The sequence below is a fragment of the Equus przewalskii genome, unplaced genomic scaffold, assembly GCF_037783145.1.
Source record: "Equus przewalskii isolate Varuska unplaced genomic scaffold, EquPr2 ChrUn-10, whole genome shotgun sequence".
Taxonomy (NCBI): Eukaryota; Metazoa; Chordata; class Mammalia; order Perissodactyla; family Equidae; genus Equus; species Equus przewalskii.
This window is the reverse complement of record NW_027228747.1, coordinates 4,120,151-4,143,189: the sequence shown is the minus strand read 5'-3', so window position 1 is coordinate 4,143,189 and position 23,039 is coordinate 4,120,151. Positions and strand designations below refer to the sequence as shown.

Here is a 23,039-nt window from a genome sequence, read left to right as displayed (position 1 = left end):
CATGGCCCGGAGGAGCTCACGACCTTCTGGGCTGTTTCCTCTGTAAAATAAGGGGAAGGCCTGGACTTGGCCCCTCCACCTCCAAAAGGCTGCACGTTCCTTTGGGTAACAGCATAAACTCCCCCTACCAGGATGCCGGCTCTCTGAAGACCCGGCCGGCCGAGCCTGCCACCCTGCTGCCGGTCCCAGCGGGAAGGTGCGCAGCCGGGAGTCAGGAGACCCGGGTTCTGGCTCCACTTCTGCTTCCAAAGTCAAGCGCTTGACATCTCCTGGCTCCTTTTTCTCATCTGAGAAATGGAAGTAATGTCCACCAGCCCACCCCCACTTTGTAAGACTCCGGGGAACACCCAGATGATGAAGCTAGAAAGCCCTTGCAGACCGTGAGGCTCTGCACGGTGAGGAAGTGGGCCGGGCATCTCTGCACCCTCTTCCTGCCCGTGTTTGCCAGTCTCAGATGAGGACACGGCCTGAGGGGGAGAATGGCAGGCAGTATTGGGCATAGCCGCCCCTCCTCACGCTTCCAGAACAGTTTCCACTGGTCCAGGCTGCCCCTCCTGTGGCAGCAGGCCCTTCCTGGGGCTGGCTGAACCGCCTCCAGGTGGCCATGGCGAAGTGAGAAGACACGGAAGAGCTCAGAAACGGGTTTTCCTGCTGACGCTGGCCCTGTGCTGACTCATCAGGCTTCAAAGGACAAGCCTCAGGGAGCTGACCCCAAATATGACAGTTCGTGCAGTAAACCATGTAATCGAGCGCCTGCTCTGCACCAGACAGAACAAGGAGCTCCAAAATGCCCCAGGTCGAGGCCGCGCTGCGGAGTTTCGGAGTCCCTCCCTCCCTGTCTGGGCCAACCTGGGAACAGAGTCACGAAAAGAATCAAGTTCCAGCGGCAGGTGGAAGGGGCATGGAAGCCCAGGAGCCAGGCTGAAGCCCTGGACTGAACACGAGGCCGCTGAGCAGGGATCCACACACTTCTCAGCCTCAGGAAGGCCAGTCGTCACCTTAGAGACCCAGAAATCCCACTGGGGCCAGTGGCGACAGCCAGCGTCCGGGCGCATCTGTACATCTGTGAGTGGATGATGCTGGGCCCGCGGTTGGAGGGCGAGCTGTGCTACCTCCTGCCTCTCCTCCTTGGCAGCAGCCCCCACCGCCCGCGCCCGATGTCAGTCCTTCTCCTCCTGTTCTGGAGCCACACGCCTGCTGGTCTGATGCACCAGTTCTTTCCTCCACCGTCAGCCACTCTCATAGCTTACTTGCTTCTGAGTTTGTGTCCCCATTTTACGCTGGCCAAGGGCTCAGTGGACATTTCTAATGATTTTGCTAAAGTTTCCCCTGTTAGCATGCACCACACAAGAGGGGACTGAAATTTTTTCACATTGTCCTCAGAGCCAGGCCCGGCAGGGGAAGCTAACCGGTGTGAGGCAAGGCCCTGCTCTTATAAATTTGTAATCTAGTTACTGGAAGCTCACCAGCATCAAGATGCAGCCTGCCTACGATCCCACCGTGAGGATTGGAGCGCCGGATGCAGCTGGGGCAGGGAGGCCATGCCGGACCCACACATGCTTCTTGGAGGAGGTGGCATTTGAGCTGACCTTGAAGGATGAGTAGCATGTGAGGGATGGGGAGGAGGAGAGAAGGTCTTCCATCGATGCCGTGACCAAAGTGTCACACGTTTGCATGGATCACTGTCACTGTCATCCACGTAGGTGGTGAAGAGAGCTTAATCAGGTGACGGCCGCAGAATGGACAAGAATACATATTTATGTGAAGGATATGGAGTCTTTGGGGCAAGAGGACTGGACTTCATGTCTGTGACGCGGTCAGAGATCTAATTCTGGGTTTGCCAAAAATTGCCACAATCTCTTCACCTGGAAAATGAAGGGACTGGGCAAAATGACCTATAACATCTCATACTATTCTAGAAAAAGGAGAGAAAGGAGAAAAGATGACTCAAGGATTTTGAAGAAGTCCCAACGACAGGCGGTGAGAAGTCAGGAGAGGAAGCAGGTTTGGGGAGAAGGCTTCAGTTTTAAATTGAGAGGACCCCGTCGTGACCCTTCCTTCCGTGGGTTCTAGGTCATCACTGCCACAGGCTGATCTGTCCTCCATCTTGAGGCGGCATCTGCTGCTTTCCTCCTCCGGGAGACTGTGACCCCGGCTGCATCAAGGACAGAGCAAGGGAGAGGAACCAGCTCTTACTTCAGATCTGTCAGCTTCTCCCTCAGGGAATAAGCACCTGCTCCTCACCGACACAATCTTGCTAGAAGCTAGGCTGCTGAGTGCCCGCAGGTGACGGGGAACCCCTACATTGACAATGGAGTTTCCATTGGCCCAGGGGTAGGGGCGCTGGAAGCAGAAATTAGGCTGTAATTGAGAAATCAGTTAAGCTGTTCCTGCAAACCCGTGCTCCAAGGACCCAGATTAGTATCTTCCCAGGGAGTGGTTTAGACCAGGGGGCCTCACACTTTGATAAGCACTGAACCCCTGTGGAGCTCAGGAAGATCAGCCAGACCGGGGACTTGTATGTTAATAGTCCCCGCAGGCAACTGTCAGGCACACCTAAGTGAGAGTGCTCCTGGCCAGGGGTCTGGGCCTGGCAGAGAGACGGACAGAGGTGGTCCTGGGCGGGAGGGGCTCACTCAGAGAGACTGAGCTGGGGCTGGGAGGTGGATGCTACAAGCTCGAGAGGAGAGGGAGGGGAGGGCATTCCAGGCAAGGAGGTGCACAGGCCCTGGCTGGGGCACTTGGCCTGTTCGGGGTGGGTGAAGCTGGAGAGGCAGGCTGAGGCCAGAAGGCAAGGCTTTGAACGCCAAGCTAAGAGCCAGGACTGGATCCCGAAGCTGCCAGGAGCAGGGAAGGCCGAGAACAGAGAAGGGAGCTTCTCTCCAGCCCCAGAAGGTGACGTGCTATGCTGGCTTCTTTGGCCACGAGGGCCCCTGAGGTCTCTGAGATAAGCTGGGGCATAAGGTCAGAGGGGCAGGCCCACATACCTCCTGCCTCAGCCCAAATGTCCTCACAGCATGCCCTGACTCTTCTGTTTCTGACCTCAAGTCCTTGGTATGAATGCAATTCTCGCCTCTCCTCCGGCTGCCCTGCCCGCCTCTCTGGCCGCCGTTTCCAGTCTGGACCCTTATTCCTACCCTTTTATGTCTGCCTTTCTTTGGCCTTCAGCACAATCTGTCAACATTAATTTGACACCCATTTGGCTTTCTCTGGAAGGGCAGGAAAACTTTTAGGCACAAGAGCAAGATTCATGTGGGGAGAATTACCATGGCCCCTTCCTTAAGGCCGTCCTGAGGTTAGAGGCCCCTGTCTTCACTGATAACCCAGTTGAGAAAGAAGCCACTTCTCAAGCTCAAGTGGTGAAACTCACTTATCCAGCTTCTGGCCCCTGGAAGCCGGCACACCACCTGCTCTCCCTGCTCTGCTTGAACTGAGAGCGACACTGCTCGCACCCCGTGGGGGCCCGCCTTGCCTCCAGAGTTGCATCCCTATGTCTCTGCTGTGCTGCCAGACATTCTGAGTTTACTTCTGGAATAAAGCGAGGGGTTGAAAACTGGGCCCAATATCATATGGACCTTTAGTCTCTCGTAGGAGCCTCCGTGGGGAGGGGAGAAAGATTTCTGTCACCTTCATTACTTGGGACAAAATATGCTATTTCCTGCTCTTACTTCACGTCTGCAATTGATCTTGGAAGTGGTCACAGTTCTGCGTGTGGCCAGGACGTTAAGGGCAATTCCAGACTCAAGAACAAAACAATAGGTTGCTCTGTTTTCTCGGAATGCCTGCAGTCCTCAAGCCTTGTCCCCACCACCGCTAGGCAGCGCTGGTCCTTCGCGCTGTGACCCGGCCAGTCTTCGTGGGGCATCTTTGCCCTCAGCAGCTGCTGAACCTATGCCGGCCCACAGCACCTCACATTCTGGTCCAGGAAGCCCAAGGTGAAGGAGCCCGCCAAGCCAGGAAGACATCACAGAACTCAGTGCTGGTGGCGTATCTGCCGCCAGGTGTTAGTGGGGAAGACAGCTTCTGCCCACACAGCAGCATAACTTTCCTCCCCAGTCCCTGGCACAGAGGCTGGGCCGCCATCAGCAACCTGCTGGGAGAACACAGTAATATGTGCTGTCTCTGGCAAATCCTCGAAGAGTCTTGCTAGGCTTGAGAGGGCATCCTCAGCAAAGAGCTCTGGGTACCACGACGGGGCAGGTTTAAGTCTTCACACAACTCAGAGTCTTGATCTACACGTTACATCAACTAAAACAAACTTTGAACAGCTTCATAAATCATGACACTAACTTACGTCCTATATGACTCTACAGCTTTCACACACATGCTCTCATTCTTTTTTTTTTTTTTTTTGAGGAAGATCAGCCCTGAGCTAACTACTGCCAGTCTTCCTCTTTTGCTGAGGAAGACTGGCCCTGAGCGAACATCCGTGCCCATCTTCCTCTACTTTATATGTGGGACGCCTGCCACAGCATGGCCTGCCAAGCGGTGCCATGTCCGCACCTGGGATCCCAACCGGCGAGCCCCGGGCCGCCGAAGCAGGACATGCACACTTAACCACTGTGCCACTGGCCAGCCAAGTGCTCTCATTCTTATTTTGCTTTTTACGGTAACCTATGAAGTAGATAAGCTGGGTACTGTTGTTACTCCAATTTGAGAGATGAGGAAGCTGACGCTTAGCACGCTCAAGGTCACACAGCTCCCAAAGGGCAAAGCTGGGCCCGGAATCTGGGTCAGTCCTGGTTCTCCTGCACTCAGTCTCTTCAGGACCCAGTGCTGAGTCTCGCCACCTTGCAGCAGCAGCAGCAGCAACACAGACTGTGGTAGGCTCCCCAGGCCCTGGTAGCTGTGAGGCAGAGTGACTGCTTGGGAATGTTCTCTAAGATCATGAGGACAGAGGTGACTGGGTGGAAGACTTTGTGTCAGAGGGACGGGTCCTGGCTAATCGCTCCCCACTCCCAGTGATGGGGATCATTTTATTAAATCTGTAAATCAGCTATGTTGAGACTATAATAGAGGAAAAATATCATCTGAGAAATCTCCCCAGCTCAGCAGACAATGAATATCCTCCAACATTCTGGAGGCCAGAATTAATCCAGAGGCTCTAATTTATGCCCATGTTTCCCAAACACACATGTAAGAAGATGCGCACACGGGTTCAAACCACTTAACATAGTTGTCAAAGTACTGATCAGTTTGGAAAGTTAATGGCTGCCAGGGTTATGTCTGATCAATTCATTCAATTCCATAAACATTTACCGAGCACTTCCTGTTTTCCGAATACCAATGACCAGACACACAGCTCAGGGCAGTACCAAGGCAAACTCTGTCACCCAGAACCCAGGGACCTGCCTGAGAGGCACTGGTAGATTGAAATATGGAAATCAAATCAAGAAGAATTCTGGCTTTGGGAGTTTCTGATGAAATTTAACATCTCCAGAGCAGTGACTGGGAGACCAAAACATCCCATCCACGTCTTGGTCCTCATCTAACCAAACAGGTCACATCCTGTTTCTTCATCATTTCATCACCCCAGAACCAGCTCAGCCATGATGCAGTGAGACAATAACCAGAAAGTGCTGGAATATGGCCAGAGCTGAGGCAGTGCTCGCTGGTTCTCATTCATGGGCTCGTCCCACAAGCATTTATTAAATGCCTACTATGTGCAAGGTGAGGTGGTGGATACAAAGGTAAACATGGCCAGGTGGTCCCCACCCCCTAGGCTCCTTGAAGTGACCAGGTCACAATAGGTTGTTCTCATAACTCTTGTCAGGAGTGAGCTAACAGGGACAAGGCAAAGCCAAATCGTCAGAAGAATGGCATCAGTGAAAGAAAACAGTGTGAAACGACATGACAGGACACTGGGAATCAACGGCTGGAGACCAGCCTGCTGTGTAGCCACTGGGAATAGAGTGGCTCTTCTAGAACAAAGGAATTGAGCAAACCATGATTCCGAGAGGCAGAAAGGCAAACACCAGGCTTTCTGAAAAAGGTTGCTATGACCACAAACCAAAAGACAGATCGTTTCACATTCGTTTCTGGGCCCCCTGTACACACTGGCATTAGCATCAGCATTAACTTGGAATAGGGGCAATGTCTCACAGGAAACATTAGCTTAAAATGTTATTTAATTCAACGCAAATAAAACTTCCTTAATCTCCTACCAGAAGAAAAAATTATGAATAGAACCGAGCTAAATTTCTCACAAATTTCACTTGCACACAATATATAGAGAGAACAGTTTCTAGCTGTGAGATGTGGGGCAAATTACTGAATTTCTCTTTGTGTCTTTGTTTCCAAATCTGTGACAATGAGGACTGACTGAGGTGACGTGTGACGCTCTTATCATAGCCCTGGGCACAGAGGCAGTGCTGTATACATGTTAGGCATATTATTATTATTAAATCACTCTGCTAAGCCCAAAGTCAAACCGTCACTCAGCCTGTCCCCTCTCTTTGTCCTTTATCTGTCCTAGTCCTAGAGATACTTTTGGGCAAACATCTACTTATTACATAATCTTTTAAGAGACTTCTTTTTATCCTTGAGACAGTGTCCACGAATTTAGTCTGGTCCTTCACAAGTTGCTGAGGCATAGGAAATTCTCTTCTTTACACAATATTTTCAGACCACCAAGTCCTGGGAGGTGACAGCTGGAGTAAATCTCGTGAGCGCTTTGGTCCGCAGCCACTTCTTAATGGAAAGGACTATTTCTGACCTTCAGTTCACGGCAGTTACAAATGTCAAAGGTGGAACTTTTCGCTCCTCCCAGGCTCCCTTCCCACTCTGCTGTCCTCAGTCCCACCTTCCTGTCCCTCGGCTTGCTTCCTTGTAGATAAGCGACTGCTGATGAGGTGTCACTGGGGGGCACTGAAAAGTCCCTGACCTAAAATATCTTCCTCTGTCCCCTGAGGTGGAGCAAAGGGGCTTCCGCTCCAAATCCAGGACTATAAATACGCCTTTGGGTTAGGACTGTGTGTCACCACAGTCCCTAGATAAACCAACCCTTGGGGGGATGGGGGGAGTGGTGATATTAACCCATTATCTTCCCAAACTCTTTAGGAACACAGGACCAAGACTGAGGATTTTTTTTTTTTTTTTTAATTGGCACTGGGGCCAGCCCCGTGGCTGAGTGGTTAAGTTTGAGTGCTCTGTTGCGGCGGCCCAGGGTTTCACTGGTTCAAATCCTGGGTGCAGACATGGCACCGCTCATCAAGCCACACTGAGGCGGCGTCCCACATAGCACAACCAGAAGAACCTACAACTAAGAATATACAACTATATACCGGGGGGGCTTTGGGGAGAAAAAGGACAAAAATAAAATGTTAAAAAAAGAAAAAAAAAGACTGGCACTGAGCTAACATCTGTTGCCAATTGGTTTTTTTTCTTCTTCTTCTCCCCAAAGCCCCCCAGTACATAGTTGTATATTCTAGTTGTGGGTCCTCCTGGCTCTGCTATGTGGGACGCCACCTCAGCATGGCTTGATGAGCAGTGCTAGGTCGGCGCACAGGACTTGAACCTGCGAAACCCTGGGCCACTGAAGGGGAGTGCCCGAACTTAACTACTCCACCACAGGGCCGGCCCCAGAGGATGTTTTAAGAGACACAAACTTGAGGGGCTGGCCCCATGGCCGAGTGGTTAAGTCCGCGCGCTCTGCTGCAGGCGGCCCAGTGTTTCGTTGGTTCGAATCCTGGGCGCGGACATGGCACTGCTCATCAAACCACGCTGAGGCAGTGTCCCACATGGCACAACTAGAATGACCCACAACGAAGAATGTACAACTATGTACTGGGGGGCTTTGGGGAGAAAAAGGGGAAAAAAAATAAAATTAAAAAAAAAAAAAAGAAAAAAGAGACACAAACTTGAGGCCTGCAGACAAATCTGCCCAATAGTCATGTTTTATGTGGTGTATGTGGTGTTTTAAAGGGTTTTTTTTGGTGACTTAATATTTTAAAACCAAGGTATTTTATAACTTCTCTTGGAAAACAAAAACACAAAAATAGAAGCTCTAACAACATTCGCCTGCATCCCCACAAAATAACAGGGGTCTCAGGTGTCCCCAGCCAGCTTACCCACTTGCCCATGGGCCTGTTAGCTTGGGCGGAAAAGTCGGGACAGCAGGCCTGGGCAGCTGGAACTCATTTGCTCTATAACATTCCAACCTAAATACGTCTTTTAACCCTACAAATACAAAAAACAAAACATGAATACAAAATATGAAAAAATATAGGTGAGGGGTTGGCCCTGTGGCCGAGTGGTTAAGTTCACGCACTCCACTACAGCAGCCCAGGGTTTTACCAGTGCGAATCCTGGGCAAGGACATGGTGCTGCTCATCAGGCCACGCTGAGGTGGTGTCCCACATGCCACAACTAGAAGGATCCACAACTAAAAATACACAACTATGTACCGGGGGCTTTGGGGAGAAAAAAGGAAAAATAAAATCTTTAAAAAAAAAATTTAAAAATTTTAAAAAATAAAAATTTTTTTAAATTTTTTATTGAGCTAATGATAGGTTACAATCCCGTGAAATTTCAGTTGTATATGATTGTCTGTCAGTCATGTTGTAGGTGCAACCCTTCACCCTTTGTGCCCACCCCTCACCCCCCCTTTCCCCTGGTAGCCACTAATCTGTTCTGTTTGTCCACAGGTTTAAATTCCTCATATGAGTGGAGTCATACAGAGATTGTCCTTTTCTATCTGGCTTATTTCACTTAACATAATTCCCTCAAGGTCCATCCATGTTGTTGCAAATGGGACGGTTTTGTTCTTTTTTATGGCTGAGTAGTATTCCCTTGTATATATATGCTGCATCTTCTTTATCCAATCATCTGTTGATGGGCACTTAGGTTGCTTCCACACCTTGGTGATTGTAAATAATGCTGCAATAAACATTGGGGTGCATAGGACTTTTGGAATTGCTGACTTCAAGCTCTCTGGATAGATAAACAATTTTTTAAAATTAAAAAAAAAAGAAAAAATACAGGTGATACAAAGTAGTATAAATAGTCCTTGTCTTGAAAGAACTTAGGGATTTGAGAAAACAAAATATGCATATTAAACTTCAAATGAGGATACAATTCTTATGTTTCAAAAGCATTTATATTTTCACTTCCCTCATCTCTTAGAGATAACGGTTGCTTCTGTTGAGCCCAATACTTACCTCCCATGGCTGGCTGTCTCCAACTAGACCCAATTCCTTGAGGCCCGAGACTGTCTTCTAACCGTGCCCCCAGCACCAAGTGCAAAAAGTGCTCAAGAAATGTTAGGTGGCAGCATCTGAGACCTGCTGTTCTGGGGGCATGCAGAACACTGCTACCAGAGCTTCTACTTCTGTGTTTTTGGTTTTCAAGAAAAAACATAAAACACCCTGGTGTTAAAATATTAACAAATTACTGAAAAAAAAAAAACCCAAAAGCTTTAAAATACTGAATAGAGGGGCTGGGCCTGGGCGTAGTGATCAGGTTTGCCGGCTCCGCTTCAGCCGCCTGGGACCGCCTGTCCCAGGTGCGGAGCTACCCACTGCTCATCAAGCCATGGGGTGGCAGGCCTCCAATATACAGAGGAAAGGAATCTGGGCACGGATGTTAGCTCAGGGCCAATCTTCCTCACACACACAAAAGAAATAAAATATCGAGTAGATCCAACAATACACGACTGTGGTTCATGAGTAAATGGCAAATAAAACCTTAAAAATAGTAGTGACCATTTATTATCTACTCAGCCATTTTATAGATATTATTTTTAACATAACTGATAGCACAGATAACTCTTTTGATTAAAAATTCAAACAACACGTAAGCATACAGAGTAAAAGGCAAAAGCCTGTTTTTGCCCTCCCCCAACCCCTCCCTCCTCCCCAGGCGTCGCCACTAATTCCGAGTTTGAGGTGCATTTTTTCAGATAGAAATGAATAGAGAGACATATCTCCAAAGCCAACATGTACATCAGATTAGCCCCATTTTACAGATGAGGAAACTGCAGCACAGAAAGGTCAAAGTATTCATCCAAGGGCACAAAGCTGGCAAGTACTTGAACTGAGATGCAAATCCAGATCGTCCGACTCCTAAGTCAGCGCATTCCTTTCGCTACGCTCCATGTGTACAATTTTATGGATGAAGAAACCGAGGCTCACAGAGGTCCCGGCGCAGTCAGAACCACGCGGCTCACAGTCCAGCTTAGGAGAGGCAGGGATGTCTGGCTTGCACCAGAGGCTGCGCGGAGGAGAGGGCCTCGAGCGCCGCGGATCCGGCGTCGGGCGGGACCATCCCGGCCGGGGCGCGCCCCCGCCGCTCGGTCCCGGCGCCGCCCCTCCCCCTCCGAGCCGGTCCGCGGGCTGGGGTCCCGGAGTCCCCAGCACCGGTCGGGCCGCGCGCCAGCCCAGGGACAGTGCCCGGGAGCGACGGCTGCCTCCGGACCGGGCTGGCACCGCCTCGGCTTCGCCCCTCGAGCCGTCGGCGGGCGCCCGGCACGCAGGGGCGGCCAGGCCCGCAGCCCCGGGGTGGGTGGCCCCGGCAGCAGGAGTTGGGGTGGGCCGCCCCCGGGGGCCGCCGAGGGGCGCGGGCAGCGCGCGTGGCGGGCGGGGCGGGGGCGGGGCGCCGGGCGGAGCCGGGCCGAGGCGGCAGTGTCCGGAGCCCGGCTCAGGGGCCGTAGTGGCCGCCGCGGAGCGAGGCTGCCTCGAGAGAGCGCCCGGGCGCAGGAGGGTAAACGGGCCGCCGGGGCTGCGCAGAGCAGGTACAGACCCTCCCTGGGACCCCCGGCCCCGGCCGCCCTCTCTCCTCGGCCCCGTCAGACCACCCGCCCCGCGCGCCCGCGCCGCCCCCGCTCCCTGCGCCCCGCTGTCGGGCCCCAGCCACGACCCCGGTCCCAGCTCGTACAGCCTCGGAAGATCTTCCAGTCCCTGGGGTCGCATTCCTGGGGAGGGGGCTCTGATTCCGTGGAACTCTGGCCCCATCACCCGGGCGGAGAATCAGCCAAAATTCCTATTAAATCACATCGTAAAAGTTGGAAAACATACTACCCAGGACCTCCCTGCACGCGCCTCCTGCTCTCTAGGAGGGTGTTCCTTGAGCATGTGTGCCCCCGGCACCCCCTTCAGTCCTGGAGTTGGGGACGGGGACGCTGGGAGGGATGCAGGTGGGTGCCCTTGATCTAGCTCAGACTGATGACTAGAAAGGAAGGGCACCTGTCGGGATGGTCCTCCAGGACCCAGGAGTGGAGCGCACAACGAGGAACAAGGCGTTCTGACACAGGCAGGGACTCCACGCCAGCCCTGAAACATGCTGTCCAGCTCCCTCCCTTGCGGCAGCGACCCATTTCCCAGAAGGAGGTGGGGGGGGGGGGCGGGGAGAAGGGGTGAGCCCTGCCCAGGTCTCCTCCTTGATCTGCACTGGCCAGAGTGGAGGTCTGGCCAGGAGGAGCCCAGGTCTGTCTAGACCAGTGTCCAACCTGGCACCAGAGTAACCGCTTCTCATCTCTCCTCTCTCCTTTCCTCACCCCGGGCAGTGAGACACACCAGATGAGGGACATGAAAAGGGGTGAAAGCACAAACGTGTGTCTGTTTCCGCAGTGGAGGGGATGTCGGCCCCCTGCCTAGCTGTGCAGGGGGGCGGGTGGGACTTTTCCAGAGAGGGAGCCAGGCCTGGCCCCGGCCCCAGGAGCTCACGTCACCCCCACCCGCCAACCCTCACTTCTCCAGGGAATTGCCAAAGCCAAACCCAGCTCAGGCTGGGATTATGTGTACTGCGTAGACCCATAGGAGAGACAGCAAGATACAGACCTGAGGTAGCAGAGAGAAGCAGAGGCGGAGAGGGAGTGGAGGGAGGACCTGGCCGCAGAGACGGGTCAGACAGTAACCGTCACCCCCGTCTCTGTTTCCCTTCAACCCCAAATAACAGAGTCAGGCAGAGAGCTGAAGGTTTGTGTGGAAGGTTGACCCTTCTCTGGAGCCCCACCCCGCAACAGGGCAGGGTTGCTGACCTCAGTGGACAGCCCAGCGAGGGGAAGGAGCAGCCGTCATCAGCCCCCTTCCCAACCCCAAGCAGCTGAGGTGACCCTGCGGGCTCAGGCTCAACCACTGTGATCGCTCCCTCAAATTCCCAAGTCCCAGGGTCTCGGTAGGGGAGTGGGGCTGAGGGTTGCTGCCCCCAAGCACATTCCTGCCCTTCCCTCTGTCATTTCTCCTGCCCCTGAGCTGGCCCACCTCCGCATTAGCTCCTTGGATTCTTCTCCCGGGTGCCTTTCAGATCCAACAGAAACATTTTTTTTTTTTTCCTGGAAAGCAGAACTAAGAGTGGGATGAAGGGTGGGAGTAGGAAGGGCTTATAGTGAGCAGGAAGGGGCTGGAGGGCAAGGGAGAGCAGTGGGGAGAGTCAGGCTTTGAGACCAGGCTAGGGTTCCAAGCTCCACTTCCCTGATGATCAAAGCTAGACTTCAGGATGGACTTCCTGGGGACCCACGATGGGCAGCTCTAGCTGCATCTCTGCTTCCCAGGTTGCCCCAACCCATCAAAGTCATGCCTGAGATAAGCCCTCATTGAACCAGTGCTGGATGCTGGCCCCTAGAGAGAAGTTAAGTCGCAGTGGGAAAATCACCTGCTTCTCTAGAGATTAAACCATCAGCTCACTTAGTTTATCCCTTGGCTAAAAGGGTTTGGGGCAGGCAGAGATGTGCCTGAATGTTCCAGAAGGAGCTTAGCTAAGAAGAGAAGAAAAAACTGGGAACAGGTAGAGAACGGAAAGCCCAAGGGGCTCCTTGTTAACTCCTCAGGGGGCGTGTCTGGCATGTCGTCACCCCAGCCTCCCCCTTCAACTTTCCGGGACCTCTGGGAGGGCAAGAGGAGGAGTCAGATGAAAGCTTGAGCTGGCCTACAGACAGTTCCTAGTTGGGACCAGGCAGGAGCTGAGAAGTTCCTAAACTGAAGGGAGGGGACTGGAGCCTGAGTTGGGAGGCTGAGGTCCCCCACCCTCCAGCCTCAGCAGACGGACAAGGGCAGCCTTCCTTCTCCCCCTCACCCTTAGGACTTTAGAGGGGTGGACCAGTCTTCCATCCCCTCATCCTCACCACTCCATCCTCACTCTGAGATGTCCTTCTGAGGAGTCATCCCTCCCAACCTCCAGCTTTCTGGAGACTGGAGAGATGACCACTAGGCTTCTGCCCCTGCAGAGATCACCCCCTCCATGCCCAGATGCCTGAGTAGTGGCGTGTTGGCTTCCGGTCCCCTCCTCCTTTGCCCCAGGGCCATCAAGGGAGGAGTGATGGAGAATTGGGCAGGCAGGTAAGAGGTGGGGCTCTGGGGGAGGGGGAAGGATAGCTTTGTCCCTGGAAGTGAGGGAAAGGTCACTGGGAGGGGCTGGGGGAAGTGATGAGTAACTTCTGCTTTCTGAGAAGTTGTCATCAGGATGTGGGGAGCCTGCTGGGGGTGAGGGGTGGTGTCATAATACCTCCTCTGGTTCCCATCTGACATCCCCACTCCTGCCTTTGGTTTGCAGGCCCGGGTTGTATCTGATGCTGCTTCTGTCCCTCCCTCAACTCTGCCTGGATCAGGAGGTGAGCCAGGGATGAGAGGCTGTGATCCTTCCATCTCCCTCCATCTCCCATCCCCCTTCTCCATTTGCCGCAGCCTCTGATGAGCCAAGGCCTCTCTCTCACACACTTGGCCCTCCCAGCGCTCCCTGCCCCTCAACTCCCTAACTCCCTGTCAGATAACATCAAGTTTCACCTCTGCTACTGAACGTGACCTTAGGCCAGTAACAACCGCTCCATGCCCCCAGCCTTGGACTAGATACTCGAAAGTCCTTCTAATTTTCTCTGACCTTTTTGTCTACATAGGTGTTATCTGGACACTCTCTTCAGACAGCCCCTGAGGAGAGCCAAGGCCCTGAGGGCGTCTGGGGTCCTTGGGACCAGTGGGCCTCTTGCTCTCAGCCCTGTGGGGTGGGGGTGCAGCGCAGGATCCGGACATGTCAGCTCCCTACAGATCAACTCCACCAGGGCCTGCCCCTCCCACCCCGGCCCCCAAGACTTCCAGAAGCCCTGCTCCCTGGGGGTCAGGGCCCCAGACCCCAGACTTCCAGAGCAACCCTCCCCCTGTACAGGCCACAGCCTCGGGGAACAAGTGGCCCACTTGGAGGTCCTGTTTCTCAGTTAGGGAGAGAGGAGGCCCAGGAGATTCAAGGAGCCAGGAGGTGAGGAATGGGGCTTTGACGGAAGGGGTGGGCCTTGGGCAAGGGGTGGGGCTTTGGATGAAGGAAAGGGGAGGAAAGGGTACATGATGACTTAGGGAGGCCTATCTTCTGTGCGAGGAAGTGGGCTGGGGAGGCAGGAGCCGAAACGCCAGAGCTGTGACTCCATGTCTGCAACACCTTCTCAGGTCCCGGGTTCGAGACCCCATCAAGCCAGGAATGTTTGGTTATGGCAGAGTGCCCTTTGCTTTGCCGCTCCATCGGAACCGCAGGCACCCCCGGAGGTCACCCAGATCTGAGCTCTCCCAGGCCTCAGATCTTCCATCCCTGACTCCAAGAGCAGAGCCATCCTCTGCCAACCACACCCCTCAAACTCAGCTCCCTCCTACAGAACTGTCTGCCCACACCCCATCCCCGCCAGCAGAACCCCAAAGCCCCGAAATGGCTCAGACAGAGGTGCCATCTAGAACCAGGCCTGACCCCACATGGCCCCACCCCAGAGCCCAGGCCTCCAGCACAGAGCCTCCCTCATCCATCTTTTCCCCAGGAGAAAGTAGCTCCTTCCATGTGTCCCCTCAGCCGGGAATGCCGAGTTCCCAGGGTTGGGCCAGCCCCCGGGTGACAGAGAGATACCCTAATCCTTTCCTTTCTGTCCCTTGGGGCCGAGGCCAGCAGAGCCGGGAGCACTGGAGACCTGGGGGGCATCTTCACAGGTCCCTCACAGAGCCTGCCCCGCACCACCCAGCTGGCTGGTTGCCTCTGCTGAGTGCTGGCCCCCATTCCAGCTCCCTCTGGAGCCTCTTTGCTCCCAGTAGCCTTGTTCCAAGATGTTCTGGGGAGAGTGAGCAGCTGAGAGCCTGCATCCAAGTGGTGAGTTCTTCCTTGGACCATCTCTCCCGCGCCCCCGCCCCCCACCCCAGCTTCCAATTCTCCTTCCCTGACCTTGAGTCTGGGTCCTCAGCTTGTCAGATCTGGACTTGAGGGAGAAGGGCCTTGGCATCTGACCTCCTCAGGGTAGGGGCCTTGGAGCTCGTCCATAGATCTGACCTTCCCTCCAACCCCCCAAATCCAGCCCTGACCTACACCCCCGTTTTCCTCCCCAGCTTTGACTCCTCTGTATCCCCCCACCTCAGCCCTGCCCCCCTGAGCAGCCAGACCCCCGGGCCCTGCAGTGTGCAGCCTTTGACTCGCAGGAGTTCATGGGCCAGCTCTACCAATGGGAGCCCTTCACAGAAGGTGAGGTTTCTAGCCCACTCCCTGGACAAGGGGGCTTAAGATTGGGGGATGATGGGGAGAGGGAGACACCCAGCTCCTCCGTTTCTCCTCTGTAGGGAAGAATTTGTAGTCTCTGTGTCATATTTTGTTTCTTATTTCCCAGGGTTGAGGTGAAGAGCGAGCACAGGCCTGGCAAGGGGGAGGGAGTTTCAGACAGGGCCTCAGCTGTCAGATGGTGGTGGGTGGTAAGGAGAGGGTCAGGCTGGGAGAGGGAGGTGTCCGTAGGTGCCCTTTGGCTGGCTTCTTCTGGGAGGAAGTCTATCCCAGGAGGTGGTGTGGACGTGACTGAGGGGCACAGTCAGAGAGATCCTGTCCAGTGGTGACAGCAGGGTGGGGTGTGCCATGGGTCTGAGTGATGTTACATCACTCGCTCCCAAGTTCCCATCCACCTGATTTTAGGCCTGTGTCAACTTGATACCAGGACAGCCACTCACGAGCTCTGAACTCACACATGGTTTCAAGTCTCTCTCCTTTCTCAGAGTTCACAACCCCTTTGCTGGTCTCAGTGACCTCAGTTGACCCTACTCAACTTTTGTGTGACCCTCAAACCAACCTTTTAGAGTATGGAATTGTCATGTTCCCTTTATCACAGTGACCTGGGCAACCTCAGGATGCCCCTTAGCTAATATAAGCCAAGCTGCCGTCAGGACCCTGGGGTCTTTCCCAGTTAACCTCCTAGCAGGGACCCTAGCTAACTACCCTTCCACCCTGCCTCTTAGTCCAGGGCTCCCAACGCTGTGAACTGAACTGCCGCCCCCGTGGCTTCCGCTTCTATGTCCGTCACACCGAAAAGGTCCAGGATGGGACCCTGTGTCAGCCCGGAGCCCTAGACATCTGTGTGGCTGGACGCTGCCTGGTGAGGGAGGATGGTGTGCGCACACTTGCACACACACACACAGAGTCTCCTCTTTCATCATCACAAGAAAACACCAGACTAAGTTTGCAAAGAGGAAAGTTCTCACCTGCGAGGCTGAACTGAGCAGAGCCAGGAGGTGAACTGAAGGGATCCCCTCAGGCACATCCAAGTGTCCCTGAGGCCAGCTGGGGATGGGGGGCTGACAAAGAAACACATTCTCACTTGTAGTACAGGGTCCCAAGAGGACCAGGCTGGGGTGTGAGGTGGTGCCTGGCCTCGAGCAGCTCCCCCCACCCCACCTTCCCCCAGAGCCCCGGCTGCGATGGGATCCTCGGCTCTGGCAGGCGTCGAGATGGCTGTGGAGTCTGTGGGGGTGATGATTCTACCTGTCGCCTCGTCTCGGGGAACCTCACTAACCGGGGGGGCCCTCTGGGCTATCAGAAGATCTTGTTGATTCCTGCTGGAGCTTCCCGCCTCCACATTGCCCAGCTCCAGCCCAGCTCCAACTACCTGGGTGAGCCCCCTGGATCCCCTGCGTCTTGGGTCTCCCTTCCATTCCTGGTCGCTTGGTTCTGCCCTCCACATCCGCATTCAGCGCAGTACAGAAGCCAAGCAGGGAGTGTCAGGGGCTCCCCGCCTTGGGGAGGCGGCGAGGAAGCTGAGAGAAGGTGGCGTGTGTGGGGCTCCGTGTGTTTCGGGAAGTGGCGGGAGAGGAGGACAGTCTGACTAACCTCGTGTCCTGCTCTCTCACCTGCAGCACTTCGAGGCCCTGGGGGCCAGTCCATCATCAACGGAAACTGGGCTGTGGATCCCCCTGGGTCCTACACGGCCGGTGGGACTATCTTCCGGTACAACCGTCCTCCTCGAGAGGAGGGCACCGGGGAGAGTCTGTCAGCCGAGGGCCCCACAACCCAGCCTGTGGATGTCTATGTGAGCTTGGAGCCTGGGGAAGCTGGGCTGCTGGGGAGGCAGGCCTTTCCCTCTGAGGGCAAAGCTGGGGGTCTCAAGATGGGGGAGAAGGCTGGTGGTATGCCCCCCTCACATCCCCAAACATTCACTATCATCTCTTTTTCTCCCCAGATGATCTTTCAGGAGGAAAACCCAGGTGTTTTTTATCAGTATGTCATCTCTTCACCTCCTCCAAACCCTGAGAACCCCACCCCAGAGCCCCGTATCCCCCAACTGCAGCCTGGTGAGACCTCAATCCCTAGACCTAGAAGGAGGGGAGAGGCTGAACCGGGGAGCTCCGAGGCCGTGGGGCTGCATCTGATTTGCTTACTCCACTTTCCCTGCACAGAGATGTTAAGGGTAGAGCCCCCACCAGCTTCAGCACCCCGCCCTGCCCGCACCCCAGGCACCCTCCAGCGTCAGGTGCGGATCCCCCAGATGCCTGCCCCACCCCACCCCAGGACTCCCCTGGGGTCTCCAACTGGATACTGGAAACGAGTGGGGCACTCTGAGTGCTCCGCATCCTGTGGAAAAGGTGAGACTTCATGCACCAGTCTATGCCTGGCACCTTTAGCCCAAATCCCCAGCTTGGCGCTCCTGATCTCATATCCGGGATCATGGGTGCACACCTCGACTCTGTGCCAGTCAGACTCCAGTGCCTTGGACCACACTCACCATCCCGCCTCCCCTGGCTTCCCTCTCCCTACCTTCAGGTGTTTGGCGCCCTGTCTTCCTCTGCATTTCTCGTGAGTCAGGAGAGGAACTGGATGAACGCAGCTGTGCCTTGGGCGCCAGGCCCCCAGCCTCCCTAGAACCCTGCCATGGTCCCCCATGCCCCCCATAGTGAGTATGACCCACAGGGAGTGTTAGGATCCTCAGTTGCCCTGGGCTGCCCGTAGGATCTCACCTGGACTGTGCACTCAGCACAAGATGTCCTAGCTGCAGAGAGACAGAATTCCATTAGAAAGGCCGACATTCCATAGACAGCAAGAAAACCCTGGCAGCCTGAGCTCCACGAGGAAACCCAGGCTCCAAACACTAAATATGCCCCCTCTCCTCTGAGGGGTCCCCACCCCGAGTCAGTCGTCCCTCTCCCTGAACATGGCAGCCCCACACATCTCTTTTTTTGCCATCTGTGTCTCTGTCTCCTCCCGCCCTGCCCATGCCCACAGCTGGGAGGCTGGCGAGTGGACGTCCTGCAGCCGCTCCTGTGGCCCTGGCACCCAGCACCGCCAGCTGCGCTGCCGGCAAGAGTTTGGTGGGGGTGGCTCCTCAGTGCCTCCAGAGCGCTGTGGACATCTCCCCCGGCCCAACATTACCCAGCCCTGTCAGCTGCGCCTCTGTGGCCACTGGGAGGTTCGTTCCCCCTGGAGCCAGGTGAGTGGGACTAGGCAAGGAGTCTCTTGGAGGGGGAAGGATCCTAGAGGAGTAGGTACCAGTCAGCTTTTTTCCAACTTCTTTTTAATCAGCAGAAACTTTATAACAAGATCTCACATGGACCCCCAAACTATCAGTCAGATAAGAGACTGAACAGGGGTGGGGGGCCCAGAGCACCAGGCTCAGCCTGCTCCTCGAGCCACAAAGCCATGTAACTCCTGAGCTAGGGATCAAAGGCAGATCTGGTTCAAAAGCCATGGAGGCTGGCAAGGAAACCTGGGAAACCCACTCCTTGGATCCCCCTCATCCCCTCAGTGCTCTGTGCGGTGCGGGCGTGGCCAGAGGAGCCGGCAAGTTCGCTGTGTTGGAAACAACGGTGATGAAGTGAGTGAGCGGGAGTGTGCTTCAGGCCCCCCACGGCCCCCCAACAGAGAGGCCTGTGACATGGGGCCCTGTACCACGGCCTGGTTCCACAGTGACTGGAGCTCCAAGGTAGGCCCCACACCCCCTTCGCTAAGTCCCACATCCCTGGTGCTCCACACCCAGGACACCCTCTCAGAGCCTTCCCAGCACAGCTGAGTAAACATTTATTGAGAAAGCACCTACTGTGTGGAAGACACTGCTGATGCTGGGAACTCAGAGATAAGTGAGAAAAACTTACATTAGGGTCCTGGAGCCCAGGCAAAGTTTCCCCTTATCTGGCTGGTACCCCTGGGGGCATTCCCTCACTCCTGGGGTCAGGAACCATGATGCGCCTGTCCTCAGCCCCCTGCTCTTCCCCTGTTCATCATCAGCTGCCTCCCATCACACAGCCTGCTCTGCTTCCTAACAGTGTTCAGCTGAGTGTGGGACAGGAATCCAGCGACGTTCTGTGGTCTGCCTCGGGAGTGGGGAGGCCCATGGAGTGGGCCAGGAGGAAACAGGAACAGGAACCAGTGAGCAAAGCTGTGCACCAGGAAGCCGCCCCCCTGACATGCGTGCCTGCAGCTTGAGGCCCTGTGAGATGACATGGTGCTGGTACACGGGGCCCTGGACTGAGGTCAGCTACGAGCCGGGGAGGGGGTGCCTGTCAGTGGGGTTCCATGTGGGCATTGGGAGATCCCTGTTCTCCCCCTTACATACCCTGCCCTTCCCTACATCAGTGCTCCTCAGAATGTGGCTCTGGCACACAGCGTAGAGACATCATCTGTGTGTCCAAACTGGGGACTGAGTTCAATGTGACATCTCCTAGCAACTGTGCCCACCTGCCCAGGCCCCCCGCCCTGCAGCCCTGTCAGGGGCAGGACTGCCAGGACCGATGGTTTTCTACAACCTGGAGTCCGGTGAGTGCCTGGCTCCCTTGCCCTGCTCAGCGTGGACGTCAGGGAAGGGGAGGCTCCTCTCCCTCTCCCTCCTTCTGTGCCCCAGGATAAGGCCAGCTGCGGTTTAACATTGTCCCACTTCCTGTAGACTTGGAGGACAGGTGGTCCCTCTCCATGTGGGATTTCATAATGCTCCAGGAACGTACCCCACCCACACACACTCCTTTCAGAGATGGAGGAGGCCTGGGGTTCAGGAGGAGCCTGGTGCACAGCAGAGGTCTGATATGATAGCCGGGGTCTCCCCAGTGTTCTCGTTCCTGCCAGGGGGGCATTCAGACAAGGGAGGTCCAGTGCCTGACTGCCAACCAGACCCTCAGCATCCGATGCCCTGCTCACCTGCGGCCCTCCAGGAAACGACCCTGTAACAGCCAACCCTGCAGCCAGCGCCCTGGTAAAGAGCTCCTTCTCCCCAACCCCAAATAGAGTGGAGTTAGCTGAAGTGTGGGTGGAGATGAGAAAAGACCAGTGAGAGTGGGCAGCACACCTCCAGAGGGATGGATCTTGGTGACCGTCTTGTGCCCACTGGCCTCCTCTGTCCCCAGATGATCAATGCAAGGACAGCTCTCCACATTGCCCCCTGGTGGTACAGGCCCGGCTCTGCGTCTATCCCTACTACACAGCCACCTGTTGCCGCTCTTGTGCCCATGTCCTGGAGCGGTCTCCCCCGGAGCCCGCCTGAAATGGGTCCGGAAGACCCTCTCCTCATGGTTTTCTCATGCTCCCATCAGTCACTCATCAATCAGCTCACTCCGTACCCTCTGGCTCTTCAGCCTGTCCTAGTCTCACCAGAGATGTCCCCCAGGGTGGTTAAAGGTGGCAAGATGACTTACAGTGACTATCAAGATCGGTGGTTGGGTCTGTGTGGTGGTGTGATGGTGTGTGTGCACATGTGCGCCTAAATGTGTTTCTGGGCCTGCATGGATGTGTGTGCACTCATAGGTGTGTATCACTTCTCAAAAAGAAGTTAGACTGAGAAGGAATGGGGAGGGGACAATGCCTGTGTCCCTGAGACTTTTCAAGGCTGAGAGGAAAGCAAGTTTACAGCTCCTTAGTAATCTGAACTGCTTAGCAACTGGCTTCTCCATCAGTCCCAACATTGTGCCCTAAACCTCATTTCTCATGTTCAGGCCTCATATCTTCGAAACCACCCTTTTGTCCTCTGACCCCTTCTCCCCTTACCTAGTCTCTCTGTCCCTACCTCTCTCAATTAGCTAGGGATGGGGGTCACCCCAGGAAGAGGGACTGCCTCCCCAGAGCAGGGACCAGCTGGGCAGGGGAAGGAAAAGAGAAAGGTTAGAATAAGACACCCTTGCCCCTGCTTCCGCTCCCCACCTCCTAAAATGGTTCCCACCCCAGAACTAATTTATTTTTTATTAAAGATGATTATGACAAATGAGAAACAGGCTCTTTATTGTCCTCATGGGAACCCAGCCATACGGGCCACCTAAGCAAGCAGTGTGAGGTCAGAATGAAGGGTGGGAAGGGGCCCAGCACTTAGAGCCCAGGCGGGGAGAGTTTGGGTCCAGAAAAGGGAATGAGTGAGCCCCAGTCACTGCCTTGGTCAGAGCGACAGGATCCTGGCCCTGCAGGTTGGGCACTGACCACTAGAGGTCACCACTTCTCCCAGCTTAGGTATGGAGTTGAGAGCTTGGGTCGAGAGGTGAGGAAAAAACTGCGTAGTCTCTGGTGGGTTTCTTGGTAGGCTGAGTCTTTCTGTAAAGACTCTTGGAATCTAGCAGCACTTCTTTTAATTTGTAGCCGAGCTGAATGGCAGCTGGCTTTTCAAGGGTTTTTTTTTCCTGTTCCCTTCTTTCCCCCTGCCTTCCTGCCTCCCCCATCCTTTCTGTTATTATCCATTTCCTTATTAAGCTCTTGGTTTATTGCTTTTCACTGGGTGAGGGGAAAGGAAGTGATTTCCGGCCCCTCCTTCCCTCAGCAGTAATGGCTGGAGGAGGCGGAGCCTTGCCTGGCTCTCCGGGACTTGGGAGGGCGTAGTTGCAGGAGGAGCCATGGCAGTACAGGATGTCCTGCCAAAGACACATTCTTCAGAGATGCCTCACCCTAGTCTCCTCCCTCCCCCACCCGTTTCATCTCAAGGTAAATAGCTTGCTAGAGGTGGTGTGAGAGCCAGCAGTCTTTTCCATAATACACATCCTCTCCCTGACCCCTACAATTCTGAGGTCTGAATGCAGGTCTCCACTTCTGGAAGCCATACTTCCTAGGGGTCCCTCAGCCTAGGAAGGGGGGCACTTCAACAGAACCAGACTCCTCTCCCCGTTGGAAGCTTTCCTTCCCTGATCCCTGCCCCTCCACAAGTATGGCTGAGGAAGACCATTAATAAAGGCCGGCAGAAACAGTTGAACTGAGTGACTACTATTTCCTGAGCACACCCGGACCCTGTGAAAGACGCCAGCCTTGCCTGAGAAGGCAGGACTTCTCTCTCTAGCAGCTCCCTCATGTCTTCCTCTTGCTCAGGCTTTCCCTGGCTTGGAAGTGGCTGAGAAGGAAGACTTTGGACAACACCTTGGGAGGAGGGCGGTTGAGGAAGGAGGCAAAGGGAATGGAGGAAAGGAAAATGAAACTGACTTTAGCCCAGGGCGAGGAGCAGGGAAAGGGGGTTCAAGGAAAGCCTGTCTCTGCCCGGCCTAGAGGGAGGTGTCAGGTGTGTTCCTCTCTCTGGTGAACCTGTTAGGGGATCAAAGATGTGGGGAACCAGGGAAGTGGGACCTGAGTGAGCCCTGTAGATACTGAGAACTGAAGGCGGAGTCCTAAAACCAAGGGAGGCCCTCCCCCAGCGATTCCTGGAAGCTTCGCTGGCTGGGCGGTGGCCCCAACTCAGCTGACTTCCCCGAACAAGTTCCTCCTCTCTCTTACAGAGCCTCACAGGGCTGTTGCTGGGCAGGTCTGGCGTTTGGCCTGAGCCTGAGAACCAATCACAGGTGTTGAAAGCAGCCACAGCCCCTCTTAGAGCTCCCCCCCCCCCCCCCCCCCCGCTTCAGGCTTCATCACCGCCTTTCTCTTTCTGATAGCCTCCGAGTTCCCTC

General features: G+C 54.9%; 1 protein-coding gene across 3 annotated transcripts; it reads left to right on the top strand.

The window, feature by feature from the left end:
- Nucleotides 1–10,602: 10,602 nt before the first annotated feature.
- ADAMTSL4 (ADAMTS like 4) lies at nt 10,603–21,395 on the top strand. 3 transcript variants are annotated; one of them, XM_008514922.2, is made up of 18 exons: nt 10,603–10,729; nt 13,160–13,271; nt 13,486–13,543; nt 13,826–14,181; nt 14,367–15,048; nt 15,312–15,414; nt 16,173–16,309; nt 16,619–16,823; nt 17,067–17,239; nt 17,390–17,501; nt 17,607–17,792; nt 17,971–18,100; nt 18,430–18,613; nt 18,950–19,126; nt 19,467–19,673; nt 19,777–19,956; nt 20,242–20,386; nt 20,538–21,395. In XM_008514922.2, the coding sequence occupies exons 2-18, from the start codon at nt 13,174–13,176 to the stop codon at nt 20,672–20,674; spliced, it is 3,270 nt and encodes a 1,089-aa protein (XP_008513144.2). In that variant the 5' UTR covers nt 10,603–10,729; nt 13,160–13,173; the 3' UTR covers nt 20,675–21,395. The 3 variants fall into 3 exon arrangements, with proteins under 3 accessions (XP_008513144.2, XP_008513142.2, XP_008513145.2); XM_008514920.2 differs by having other exon boundaries at nt 18,430–18,634; XM_008514923.2 differs by having other exon boundaries at nt 18,430–18,634; nt 20,166–20,386.
- The last annotated feature ends 1,644 nt before the right edge of the window (nt 21,396–23,039 follow it).

Bases quoted from the DNA above. Each gene is read 5' to 3' on its own strand.
- ADAMTSL4 (XM_008514920.2), top strand. From the start codon at position 13,174: ATGCCCAGATGCCTGAGTAGTGGCGTGTTGGCTTCCGGTCCCCTCCTC. The intron at 17,240-17,389 runs GTGAGCTTGGAG...TTTTCTCCCCAG, and splicing joins CCCAGCCTGTGGATGTCTAT to ATGATCTTTCAGGAGGAAAA. The intron at 20,387-20,537 runs GTAAAGAGCTCC...CTCTGTCCCCAG, and splicing joins ACCCTGCAGCCAGCGCCCTG to ATGATCAATGCAAGGACAGC.